General features: G+C 36.5%; 1 protein-coding gene and 1 long non-coding RNA gene across 2 annotated transcripts in view; one reads left to right on the forward strand and one right to left on the reverse strand.

Moving 5' to 3' along the window:
• Positions 1-673: 673 nt before the first annotated feature.
• On the reverse strand, positions 674-2,983 carry LOC122965380. The gene is made up of 2 exons (XR_006398214.1): positions 2,126-2,983; positions 674-1,141 (listed from the first exon to the last, which is right to left on the reverse strand). It is a non-coding gene; the product is annotated as an uncharacterized LOC122965380 (long non-coding RNA).
• Positions 2,984-8,972: 5,989 nt separating this feature from the next.
• LOC122999865 overlaps positions 8,973-14,377 on the forward strand; it is a 44,404-nt gene continuing 38,999 nt past the window's right edge. Inside the window, exons 1-7 of the mRNA XM_044377189.1 lie at positions 8,973-9,076; positions 11,109-11,256; positions 11,621-11,692; positions 12,797-12,900; positions 12,990-13,041; positions 13,215-13,367; positions 13,464-13,628. Of these exons, the coding sequence (XP_044233124.1) occupies positions 11,635-11,692; positions 12,797-12,900; positions 12,990-13,041; positions 13,215-13,367; positions 13,464-13,628 (532 nt within the window). The 5' untranslated portion in view covers positions 8,973-9,076; positions 11,109-11,256; positions 11,621-11,634. The remainder of the gene's footprint in view (positions 9,077-11,108; positions 11,257-11,620; positions 11,693-12,796; positions 12,901-12,989; positions 13,042-13,214; positions 13,368-13,463; positions 13,629-14,377) is intronic.

Raw genomic sequence — 14,377 nt, forward strand, 5'->3', positions numbered from 1 at the left:
TATGTGTGTCATGACTAAATCTCCACTGGACTTTCACAAGCAACAGAGATGTGGTAACTGCCATGCTTTTGAATAGTCTTACATGATGTGACATATATATATGTATGTATCTGTATATATATAAATGTGTCTTTTCTGTTTTGTGTATTGTACACAGATTGAATGAATATTTCTCTGCAGTCCATTAACAGTAGAACTGCCAGGGGAGCTATATACATAAAACCAGACAGTAGTCTGTCTTCACAAAGGAATGTCCAAAGTCATGAAATGAGTTTGTTTAATCATCAGCTGTGTTTTGGTCTAAGCATCTTTAAGAACACTAATTGCTTTGCATGGCTGTCAGTATAAATCAGTCTAAAATGACACTGAAAATGGGTATTGGAGGGAAATATTAGCATATTTTGGTGGTGTGATATTATTATATAACGACATTCATCACATAATGAGATAACTTATGTTATTTAAATAACCAAAGTAGCCTAAATACCCCCCAAATGGATAATAATGAGCTATAATAACAACAACAACAACAACAATGAACAACCACTGCACTCATGGGTGATTTAATGTCGCAACAAAGTTGACATGACAAAGTCAAGTGCACAATTTCACCTAATCAATTATTAATTCGGGCATTTCAACAATGTGTGAACAAGACAAACTTGAGGCAACCTTTAAAGCTTTTTTTTTTTTATTTATAACATCATAACACAAATATACAACTTTTGATGTTCCATTCATGAAAATAGAGTGAGTCAATGGGCAAATTAGGCAACATAGCCTATAAACAATAATTGGTAACATGACAAAACAAAAATGAATGAATAATCAATTAACTAAAAATAAGTTTCACCCACAATGAACGTTTGTGAGGAGGATGAATGATCTTCATTTGAACACATCTGATCATACGTGTCCCTCAAACACACTCTGAGCAGACATTCAGCACCTACTGTCAGCCTACTGTTAGTTTACTTTTCTGAAGCTGTTGACAAGCTAGCTGTTAGCACATGGCTCTTAGCATTGTGTGACTGTGGGAGAATGACAGAGCCAGGCAACAGTGACCTGGAATGAGTGCCAGGTCGCGGTGACCTGTACCAATGCCAACCATATCAGTCCACCGAACCAAAACAGGAAACATCTGGAGATATCGAGAAAGAGGCCAATTACACATACAATACACATTACGCACACGTAGTTCAGAGACCCCATTCACAAATTTGAGACACCCACTCAAATTTGGTTAAAGTCCAAGAAAATGAAATTGAGAAATGTTCTATTATGTTCTGTAGAATTTGAAGGTGCAAAAGAATCTGGCAAAACAGGATAAGACTTATCACGAAACACGAACACATACACACGTAGCCTGTAAAGTCACAGTCCAGTCACAGTCCTGTGGTTTGACCCAGGGAAATATGCAATAGTAATCATTCAAGGTTTTATGTGATCCTTAGGGACATCCAAATATCATATTAAAAGTATACCATTATATACTTAGTGGCTCAAGGTAAATTCAGGGGTTGAAATTTGGGGTCTTCATGTCACAGTGTCACACAAAGAAGTGTGTATCTCTGCTTCTGAATATGCTATTTTCTTATAATTTATGTCGACACATTGGTTTTCTAGGGTGTTCTTTCACATACAACCATCAGATATGACCTGTTCTGAATGTATATGTGCACTTTGGGGTACCCTTATGCCAAAATTACTTTTTTTAAAATCCAAACAAAGTTAAACAAATCAGGTCATAAACCATGTATTATCATTGAATTTTCTGCACATCCAAATTTGTCTTAGTAATATGTTTTTCCATGAAAACTATGATGCATATCAGCACAGATTACAGTGTTTCTCCTAGATTGAGTGGTTTGGCCTGGCAGGGAGATGGAGGGGGGGGGGGGTTGTGTGATTAGCAGCCACACATTTCTCCGTTCTCTGTGTCTCTGTTTAGCGTCATCAGGTCAGGCTAACCCATTGTTGCTAACTTCGGAGCTAAGCTCCTTCATTTTCCAGCACTTGGGGAAAACAACAGAAGTGACTTTTCTTGGTCTTGGCAAGCTGCAGCATTTATTAACTGACACACTGTAGTCTGTACTGTACATTTACTGCCAGATTGACAACTTACTGCTTTTCTCTGCTTTTCTCCTTTTCCTCTGCTCCGTTCGCAATCACTGTCACTTTTCTGATGATCGCTCTCTCGCGTAAGCACTCACTCACTTACGCACTGCCCTATTCTCTAAAAGGAGCTTACTCTCACCTTGCCATCTAAGGAATACTACATTGCATTGACAGTTTAATTTTTAAAATTTTAATGCTCAAATTTAGCATGCAGGCTGTAGCACTGATCACTCTGGCTCAAGCTTTTTTTTAAACATTTTTTAATTTGTTGATGGACTTTCCACACATCGCTTCTTAAATGGTTAGGAGTGGTAATCTCTGTGGGTACATCGCTTTTTGCCATTTCTGATATTGTAATGTTAGAGGTTTTCATTAGCACATTAAACGTGAGATTGTGATTCAGATAGAGTCAGACTCAGAAAACTTTATTGTTCCTCAGATGTAATAAAACTATTCCATTTCACATGTATGTAGGCCAAAGTGAGAAGGGTAAGATTTGCTAACGTTAGGCAACACATTTATAAAAAGATATCAAAAATACATATTTGAATAGTAATTTAAGCATTTGATTAGTATTAATTCTTTTACAATTTGATTTATATTTGACTCCTGAAATTCGTTCCAACAGCTCAAATTCAAACAGCTGCACACAATACTGGTTGATGTCACTGTGGCTAGCGAGCAAATGTTAGCTAACCACTAGCTAACATAAAGAGTGACTTAAGCAGCGAAAATGAAGACTGGTGATGATTATAAATGTGTTTTATAGTACTGAGTGGTAGAAGTAATGTCTGACATATCCATTGTTTGAACTACTTACGGGAGGTAAGCCCCCAAAGACAGACCCTTGTCAAATTCTCACACACGCACTGTACCTGCATCATGTGCCACTGCTGAGGACTGAGGAAGGGGGGGGAGGGGGAGAGGTTACAATGATATATTGGGGAGGACAAATCATATTTTTCCCAGGATGGGGGGATCATGTTGTCATAGATACTACACATATGTCTCAGGAACAATTTATACCCATTTTAGATGCAGATACACCCATAGGAGCAGTGTAGCACAGGCTTTGAGTGGAAAATTTGGCAAAAAATTAGGTGTTGGGCTAGTAGTACCCCAAATACTGGTATAAGATATCAAAATATCCTCTGAAAAAGTGTTTTATTGGAAAGATTGACCCCAAAAACTTAGGAAAATACACTAAATATGTTGGATAGGTGTACAAAGACCCTCCAATATTAACACCATTTTACCCGGACCACAACACTTTAAAATGTTGAAACGTTACTTTTGACCTTGGAAAAAATTATGTTCCACTAAATCTGAAAAGGTATATTTTTAATATATGATGTAGGATGGTATTAGGACCAATAAAAACTATGAAACATTACTATTGCAATTTCTCCTGGGTTGGCCCTTTTTTCAATTAGATTGACTGGACTACTGTCTTCAGTATAAAAAAGGCATGTCACATTCTGTAAGGTTGGAATTTTGTCTGTCTATGTTGTGAAATAAAAGAGACATCCCCATCTGACACCTGTGTCTCGACCTTCTGATTCCTCTATCATCTGCGTCTTTCTGCCACAACATGACTTATTTAATTTTGTATTGATAGAAATGTGATCATTTGTTTTTCCTTGTAGCAACCACTACAGCCTGTAAGTGAAGCCTTTTTGTCACATATTGTGAACTGTTCTGTTGTGGTTTGTCTTTTCAGCAACCTGGCTGTGTTCCCACCAAACATTAGAATGTGGCAGAGCTAGCCAAATATGCAATTAAGGACATATTTATCGCCTCTATCAGTCGCACAGCACAGGCTGTGAAATAATAGCAATCTAATTTCCCGTTTCCTTGTAGGCGTCAGGTTGGGGAAAGCAGGAGTGAACCCAAACGCAGAGGCCGGAATGCAGATTTGATGAAAAAAAAATCTCCTTTAATTGGTCAAGAACAGGCAAACAGAGCTGAACAGGACTAGCAGATGAAACAAAACAAATGATCCAACAAAGACTCAACTCAAAACCAGACCTTAAATATAGACTAAACTAATCAGGGAATGGGGAACGGGTAACGACACAAGGGCAGGCTGGGAGTGATTGGCTGAGGAAACACAGGAAGCAGGGCAGGGCTGACAAGACTGATATAGGGCACGTGTGGGGAAGACACAGAGCAGAGCAGGGCTAACAAGGGTGAAGCAGGGCAGGTGAGGAGGAGTACATGAACATTGAAAGGAAACACAGTAACAAAACCCAGAAAACACAATACTCTAAATACAACCCACACCAACCTGTCCAAGAACCATCATGAACCCAAACTAAAGTATACAACACACCAGGCTAAACAACAAAAGGCAGTCCAAACCCTGTATGACCCCAAGGACTAAACAGAAGTGCAAACCAGGAGACCCCAAAGAACACAAGAACATAAAAAGACCAAAAAACACACAAAGTCCAGGCAGGGTGTGACAGTCGGCCTAATGCACATAAAATCACAGAAATAAATTCCCTCTTTGCTACAGTATAAGTCAAAGAAGCAATTCTCACAGTCACAAATTAAAAAGTAACTTTTAAATTAGCTCTACAATTGGTACTTTTAATCTTTCAGTGCCTGAAACAGTTTATAACTTGACTGAAAAGGACACAGCTTTGTTAGTCAAATCATTTTATGAGACACTAATTAACAATAAATGTTAATTTCAGTTAATCGCATCAATTTTGTGGTAGGATGCTTTGGTGCAGTTGTGTAGACATAAGTTACTGTTTGGCTCATTTATGCTTGTCATAATGTTGCATAGCTAATGCACTCTAACACACCTATACGATCCAGAGCATGTCTGGAACTTTAAATTGTCATATTGCATGTTTAATGATAAGTTTAAGCTCTAAGCCTTTACACACACACATACAAACACAAATAGATAAATGTACATTGGAGAGCCATTTTGAGGTCTAGGGGAAAATGTGTCTTGCATTTTTTAGATTCTTGTCACTCTCATTGGCTTACAAATCTACAATGTTATGAAGCCATCCAACAGAGATAAATTAATACCCAAATGTTGTACTGCATCTTCAAATTAGACCCCTTAAACTGATGTAAATGTTATATGAAAGCAGTTAACACACTCAAAACAGGCTCATGCAGTTGCACTACAGCTGTGAGTTACATCTGTTGGGTAATTCACTTACATGTCCCACAGTTTACTGCTACTCAAGAATGGATATTCTTGTCATTGGTAAGTTATTTGACCTCTCTGTTACTGGGAAGTTCCAGACAGCATTGACGTGACTGTTGATATTGATCATATGCTTATCAACACAGTGGTGGAAGAAGTTTTCTCCATCACAAGTAAAAGTCCTACATGAAAAAATCCTATTAGTAACAAAATGTAGTTAAAGTATTGCAGTAAAAGTAATGGTTTGGTCCCTCTGATTGATATATTATTATACACTCACCGGCCACTTTATTAGGTACACCTGTGCAATCTAATGTAATCCAATACAGCAGCTCTGCCAGAAATTGTACATTTACAAAGCTTATACATTTTCAGGTTTTGTTGACATTGTCAGAAAGGTGATCATTCTACTTCGTGTTTATTAGTGAGGTCATAGTGAGTGGTGGTGGTGTACTGGGATGCAGGTTGTCTGAATAAGTCAAAGTCAAAAATCGGAAGAAAAAAAAACAAAAACGTCAACCAAGCAAAGTGGTAAGATTCCACCAATGTCCAAAGCTGTGGTAGTGAGATCACCAGTAGGCCCAGTAATCACTTTTTAGCTGTGGTTTTAAATTTCACTGCTGACAGACAGCAAAAGAAAATGTGTTTTGAGAGGTGTCATGTCTCAGATTCTTACTGGAAGCGCTGTGAAACCTGCAGAGCTAGTACTTCAGCCTTGATGCTGACTAGTGGCTGTGTTTTCTTTCTGCTATGCGTCAGCGCTACTGTTTAGCATCACTGCAGCTATGGAGTCTGTTGCGGAGATTTACCAAACACAATAGGGGATCAGGTAGTGGTCTAAAATAGGGCTTTTTATTAGACATGAGGCGGATTAAGGGAATAAACTTGCAGCTTAACTGACTCTAAGCCACATGGGTGACATATGCACACACTGAAGAAGCTTAACTGTTCTACCAGGCTGTGTAAAGAGATGCTTTCTTCCAAAAATATCTGATGAAGGTGATTCAGAGGAACGCTACATAATAGCGCTGTATAGCACTTGGAATATGGTAATCGAGGAAATTGGTTTCAGACTTCTGATTTTCCAATTCAACGGTCATATCACTCATTTCTAAGTGAATTCTATTTAGAAATATCACTGGAACAATATACATATCATTTGGTCATATCTATCACATCATATCTTATAATCTACTTGCACTCCTGATTATCACAAAATAGATATAAATCATATTGTTGTATATTTTGGCCCTACAACAGTAAATGTTTTCTCAGAGTCTGTCAAATATATTAGTTTACAATAAAGGAGAAAAGGGAATTATCTTTTTCTGTGAATTATAGCCTCAGATGAATGAACCATTCAAGTGTCTCACCATCAGAAATTACTGACAATCTGACCTCATGTCCTTCATGCAGGTATTACACACTAATTTAAATTAAACAACAATTAACAAAGAACATCAGTGTTCGTGATAAAAGTGTAGACTTGAAAATGAACAAAAACAATAAAAACATGTAGTTTTTGGGTCCTCCTGCAGGTTCAGGAGCTTCTTAAGATATTCTTTGTCTTCTATGAGTGGGCAGGAGTCACTCATTAGTCTACGATCATTTCTAAGAGTGTTTCCAGTTATGATGCTTTTGGGCAACACTTCTTAAGATTAATCATAAAATAGATTGGATAAGCTTGGATTATTTTATAGCCTCAAGATGTTCACTTTCTCAGACAACTCTTAAATATAATTACACATGTTTACATTAGTTTGTCACCTATAATAGTGTAATCTTCACAAGATCATACTTGTTGGCAGATTTTAACTTTGACCCACTCACGCAGAAGGGCCACTCCTGAAGTTAACAATAAAACTTTCACAAGTGCTGTTACTTGCTTCCTTGATCATCTTGTCTTAAAACATACACCGGTTATCGGGTTGGTGGGTGGTTTTTGAAGGAAGTGGAGGAGGAAGGGTTTTGGTCAGGGGAACAATAGATCAGTGAGCCAATCATCTACAGGGAGCTGCAGGCAGCTGGTCCCTATGCCAGCAAGCCTTAGACCATGTCTGCAGCCGAGTAAGTTAAACCACAGACTTCTGCTGTACATGACACAGCAACTGGGTTTTGAATAAACCACAGATGCAGTTTAAACTGCAGCTTCTGAGGACACAGTGTGTGATTTTGTTCCAAACAACACAGGGTTAAATTGCTTTAAACCTTAATGACAGAAACCACAGCTAATGCCAAGCACAGGTGTGTCCCAGGCCTGGCAATGCCCTGCAGTGTTTGTGGACAATCAAAGTGTTGACAGTCACAGCATGGGTTAGACATCTAGAACAGGTTCTGACTTGGAACTTGTTCCAAATTTAAAAGGAATCTGTGAAGAGTTTCACCTCCCAACATACAGCAGTTACTGTAAAAATACATCAGCCATAATGGTGGAGCTGAGCTGGAAATAAAAAAATGTGATAAGCTTCACAAAAGACAGTGATAAAACAAAATGTAATCAATGCGCAAAAATAATAGAATTATAGAGGACATCCTGCATGGTGCAAGAATGAAGTTTTGTTCACATCCTCATTTGTAATTTGGACTTGCTCACATTCAGTGAGCAAGTCCAAATTAAGTCCAAAAGATTCAACATCTACATGGCAAGAGAGGGAATATTTATTTTTAAAAATGTGTTGTTTTTTTTATTCTGATTGCTTTCACTTCACTTTCAATACACAGCATTTTTGATTAATTCATTTTAAATATTGGATAATATATGAATAATATGACAATTGGAAAAGAATGCCATAAAAACTCAAAGTCTGAAACCAACAACAATGATAACAACAAACTTTTTAGGGATGTTTGAGTATGTTTCCTTTTATTCATCGCCATCCTCAATCACACTGAAACACACTGTCCATACAAACTAACATACACTATACTACGCTTTGCTAACAAAACCATAATTCAAAACACCTGTCAGTCTTGTGCATGTGTTTTAAGAGAGTGCTCATTATAGACTAGACTACTGAGTCTCTACTGTTTAAGGAATGAGTATCAATGTCCATCCTGTTTTCAGGATGAAACATCAGTGAACATGCCTTTGGAGATGTTCACATCGCTGTTTCTTTTATACTTTTTATACAGATTATATTTAATCAACAGGAACTTAGATCAACCAAATATTTTTAGGTGTCAGTTGTACAATTTTGTATTTTATTCGCATTACCACAAACCATTCCTAAAAACCTAAAAGCATTACATTGACACACAATGTATTTCTATTAATCATTTTAAGTTATAGAGGGATTTACACTCTGTATAGAGAATAAAAGAGAGTCACCTGTGCATTAATTGGCAGTCTGTACACCTTGCAGTAGATTTTTCTAGATGTCAGTCTAACTGACTCACAATGTTGAACACTGAGTCAGTGTCTTCTTGATGCTTTGTGCTATCATCTCCTCTTTAAACTCTGTTTAGTTGCTTCTAATGTTGTTGCTTCTGCCACTTTTCAAGAATAATGTCCAGTTTTGTCTATGAAATGTTTTTTGTTTTGAACATCTATTCTCCATTCATGTGTCACACATGCATACAGGCACAAGGATAGAGAGAAACCGAGGGAATGATTAAACCTGTTGAGCCACTGCCAGCAGAGTGCGTGTGTGTGCGTTGCTTACTATATTTCAGGAAGTTCTTTTGCAGCATGTTTCCCATAGTTCAACATACAGGTTTGACAGCGTCCTCACTCTGCAAACACAGAGGACAAAATTACAGCAGAAGAGAGAAGAAAAGTGAACTATGGTAAGAAAGTTGGCTGATTTATATTCCTTATGCTTATTCATTTGGAATTTATTGAATGTGTTTTATAGAGTTGGTGTTTATCAGGAAAAGGCTCGCTGAGGGAGCTGGCTGTTTACACTGTGACCTAATTTCTGACTATATGGAAACCTTTTTTTTAGGATGTCTTTTAAACCCTGGCTTTGCAAATTTTTCTGTGAGCGTGTGAAAGGATTGAGGTAATGGTGAAATAGTTTCCACTGATAATCAGTCTGTTTGCTTTGACTCATCGGCATCTTTCTTGAGTTACGTTGCTATGTGTTTGCTGTAAAAAAAATATTGTATATTGTTGGGTTAGTTCATCTGTTTGCTACATGTTGTTACCTATGCTTTTGTGGACTGACAAGGGAGTACAAATCAGACAATTATTCACTGACATTAAAGTAGGTCAAAGAATTATTTTTTGTTTTCAACATGTTAGAATATACTCATGTAGTGTTTGAAATATTTGATATTTCACAGAGTTCACACTTCATTATCATTAATCTAGCAAAAATGAGGGTGCCATTTGCACAGTTTTTACATTGATATTTTTAATATTAGGCTGATGCTCTTATTCTCTATCGGATGATGATTACAAGCTGTCATTAATAGCATTTATACTGATATTTAAAAAATATAAATATCATAACATAACTGAAATATTCACACCTGTAGAATAATCTTTTAACACATCATTCTTGAATATTAATTTGCTTCAAATTTGAGAAAAAAATAAATTTATTTATCACTAACTTATTTTCACCTGTCAAGTACCACCTAGATTAGGAATTCATTTTCAAGGGTGACCTGGCAAGGATGGGAATAAAAATGACAAATGTAAAAATTGGTAAAGAACATCAAACAATATTGAAAGTAAAACTCCAAACACAATTATACCAGGGAATAGCAAAGCAAAACAGTATTTCATATCCAAACACATTCAAAAAGACAATCTATCAAACCATAGAATTTGTTTGGCAAATCTTTTCTTCATTTCTGGCACTTTTGCCTTTGAGTGCCTTCTACAGAGTCATGACACTGACAAAATATAGTAAAAGTTTATAAAGCCAAAAATATACATCAATAAATAATGTTTAATTTTTTTTTTTAAAAAAGAAGTATAAAACATATGTCATTGTCCTTTAATGTCCAATCAGGAGGAGGAAGCAAAAAGATTTTTATTTATTTTTTATTTACTACCAATGAGTAGATAAATGCTCAACTGAAAACACTGCTAGCTAAACACAATGAGCACCAAACTTTTAGCCACCTAGCTGAAGCTAACTTTCATCATAAAACGCAGCAGTGAGTGCAAATAATGTTAATCATCCATATACTGTACTGCATATTGCTGTAGCACCACTGTATACACCCTTGTAAACTTAAGCATTTCATTTATTTACTTTTTTTTTGGTTGCTAAAGCATTGCTAATGCTAACATAGTCAGTTAACTATTGCTTCTTGTACATTTCAATTTGGTTTATTTGACATTACAAGAATGAGACATCAACTTGCTTGATAATCGTTTACTAAATTTTGTCAGTTTCTGGGGCTCCATAATCTACTGCTTTAGGAACAGATGACTAAATACATTTATAAAATGATAAAAGTGAGGTGTATCTTGTTTTGTAAGTGAGGGATATAAAATGCAGGATGTCTTCAAAAGATAATTTCTTGCCCTCAACAGACAGATTTTCCTGTTTTTCAGACTTATCAGTGACAAAGTTCCTTTGTTAAGTGAACCAATAGGTGTTCCCTCACACTAATAACCTCTAATTACATGTTACTGCTCTTATTGTTTTCACTGACATGACAATGCTGTCAGTGAACATATCAAGTGTTTGTGGTGTGCCATATTACATCAGCATATGCACATAAAACAAACACATAATATTTTGTTGACAAATCATGTGCGGAATGTCCCTCTTGCAATTAAACTGTAGAGACTGTGCGTCAACATTACTATTAATTATTAAACACACACACACACACTTCTCACTCGCTTGTATTCCAGTTCTGAACAGGTCTCCATTCTGGCATCCTAAGCATGATAAATCTTGTGCTGATGTGCCATGATCTTGTTAACTCACAGCCAACACTATGTGGAAGCTCCTCTGTCCAGTGCAGTTAATGTTACCTTGAAGAGGAAAAGCCAATAAAAGGTGTGTATACAGGAAAACAATACAATTTCTGTTTATTATTATTGTTTATTCTGATATCCATGTAACATTTGGCTTCTCTGGAAATGATGAACATGAACTCTCATTTACCTCCAGTGGTATCTAGCCATGCTGGTACTTTTGATTTTACTGTATTTGCTCTGGTTTTCAGATCTCTTTCTCTGAGATTTTACCTTGCTGGTTGCTTAACATTTTTCACTGAAACTATTTTCTAAAGAGGAAATAGTCTGAGGAAAATTGTTGACAGTGAGTTATATGGGTTAACCAAAGTAACCGAGACACTGATTCTGGAAGTCAGTTCAATTCTGGTGAATTTTTAGTATTGATTTTTGTTTTTTGATTGCAGTGAGCAGCACAAAGATGAGTAACACCAACCCGGGCAAAGCCAAAACTCCCTGCATGGCTAAAACCACTAGAAGTAGGTGAAAAAAATATGTTTATAATTAGGGAGATTTCAAATTTCAGTTGTACTTTAGAAGGTCAAGTTCACCCAACTTAATTAACGTAATGTTCTTTTTTTTTAATGAGGAGAAACCTATATGTATTATTGTGGAAAATCTAAGCTTCAGGCATGTGGGTGGGTGTTTCCCATGGCAGTGGCTGATGACAGTAACATAGAGAGTTGGTGCTGTTGGTGCTGCCAATGTTTGTGGTGTACTCCTGACTGGAGCCCATAGCCCTGTATGAACACTGATACTGATACTGAGTTCTCAAATGACAAATGGAGACATAACCTTTATTTAATCAGGGAAGACCAATTAAGAGCAAAGCTATTATTCAAAATGGTGCCCTGCAAATACATAGTCAAAAATAAGTTATAGAATACATACAACACAAACACAAGACAAATGACTTACAAATAACACAAAGAAAAAGACAACAGGAAAAGAAACAGACAAAAGAAAACCAACAGGAGCATTCATTATATAAAACGTAGTTCAACAGAAGCTTAAACTGTTCTAAGGTTAAAAACTTGTCAAATGGGACTAAGTAACAGCTAACAATGTCGGCCCATCTGTCTGTATGGCTATTTGAATTGAAGTGATACAAGAATTATATTAGACCAATCAAATTAAGGTATTGACACTGTCAGTTGGAACAAAACAGTCATGGCCCCTGGAGACATATATTTGACCAAAAAGACATAGTTGGAAGACTAAAATAATAGGGAAAAAGTACTTTAGCAGGATTATTTTTAATCAGTACACCTGGCAGACACAAGTTTTTAAGTTGATGGGTTGACTTTGGACTAGCCCCAAAGCCATGCCGGGAATTTTATAAAGCTGATAAATAGCATTGATGTGATGAGATAATTATTAGCTCATAATAAACCATAAAAGCCTTAATAATTGGCTTGACATTCCATTGTTGAAGGTGTGGTTAGATGTTAGACTAATGTTCCGCATCTATTGTTGTTATAACTATACAGACAACAGCCAATAAAACAATGCAGCAAGTAAAGCTGGATGGAATCACCATATCATTTCTTTTTTTTTCTTTCTCTATCAACCTTTCTTTGAAGGAATGGCAATATCTAAGAATGGCTTAACCATCTTTGCCCTTCTGCTGGCACTCTATATTTTGGAAACAGGCAACTTCACTGAATTTTCAAGTTTGGTTTCACCGGTAGGTCCACTCTGTTTACAATACTGAGCATAAAATACGGGAGCATGCTCACATGTTTTGATAACACAAGGCAATTATTTTTGTCTCAGGTACACTATGAAGAAGAACATTTTCTACCTCACACCAGGGAGAGAAGGAATGGTCAGTCTATTGAATTCATATTTTGAAGAAAGATTTTCAAGCAAATCTTACCAAACTGCTTTTGTTTGTTTGTTTGTTAGATACAATGAATTTTCAAGACAGGATATATCAGAACTTGTACATAATATATTTATGGTTGTCTAAAGTCATATTGTCTCTTTTCAAATTTGCAGTGCATACAGGCCAATGGAATTACATGATAGATGTTGAAGTGAATGCCTCTGATGTAGAAACATTTGAGCGGATTCTGTCAGTCTTGAACAATACTACTTTCCCCATACAACTTGGTAACATGACAGAGATCTCTGACATCGGCATCACCACAGGTGAGTACAGCAAGCTTCAGTAAAGAGCGACTTGACCTTACTTACCTGACTTACCAACCTTAACAGTACACTAAGACAATGCTTTTCTCCTGACAGTGTGTTCCTCAACTGGCACTGGCTTCCAGTGCAGATGTGAGGAACAATTTGCTTGGCCATACAGCAGCTGCATCACATACGGAGCCTGTGATTACATATCTGGTGGCATCTGTAAATGCATCAATGCTATTCCAGCTGATGGTCAGTCCTGCCAGCCAATGTCAGGTAATTAAGTTCAAATTCCTTCACAAAGAATTCAGAGGCATTCATTTCCTATGGTCCTGTCACAGTTGGGCAGTTGAATGTTGATTACAATTCAGCACAATTTATTTATGTGCATGTTAATTCAATTCAATAAACTTTATTCATTCCTCACAAATTATATTAACAATAATTCCATTATCCAATTAAGACTTATGTTGCTCCATATATGCTGGATTTGTAAATAGGCAAATGTTTGCTAACAAGTTGGCCATATCAACTGTATAAGGAAATATGTCAGTCTTGTGTTTACAGCCTGTTTCAGTTGCCAACAAGAAGTCAAAAATCAGTTATTGCAAGTTTAAAAAGGATATGCACAGCAGAACACATACACACACAGCATATCATTAAAACACAAAAGATGAAAGTATAAATGAATGGTGGTTAATGGTGAGGTTTACATTACACTGTACAGATGATGAAGCTACAAAGACGTTTTTGATAAAGTTCCTGGCTAAACACCTCAGCAAAGAACTAAACCCAGTTCCTTGTAACAATAAATCTAATCTTTAACAGACTTCTAAGCCAGTGAAATTTATGTGCCACTTCAAAAGAATTTAACACAGATTAGGTAATTTCCTGTATTATGTTTTTAGAATAAACTTGTTTTATAGCCTTGAATGCCAGCCCTTGAATATGTGAAACAGTATGTGATTCTTAAGAGGACCATCAGCCCTCTCTGGAAACACAAACTAAAATTTTATCTTAACTAT

This window comes from Thunnus albacares, chromosome 16 (genome assembly GCF_914725855.1).
Source record: "Thunnus albacares chromosome 16, fThuAlb1.1, whole genome shotgun sequence".
Lineage (NCBI taxonomy): Eukaryota > Metazoa > Chordata > Actinopteri > Scombriformes > Scombridae > Thunnus > Thunnus albacares.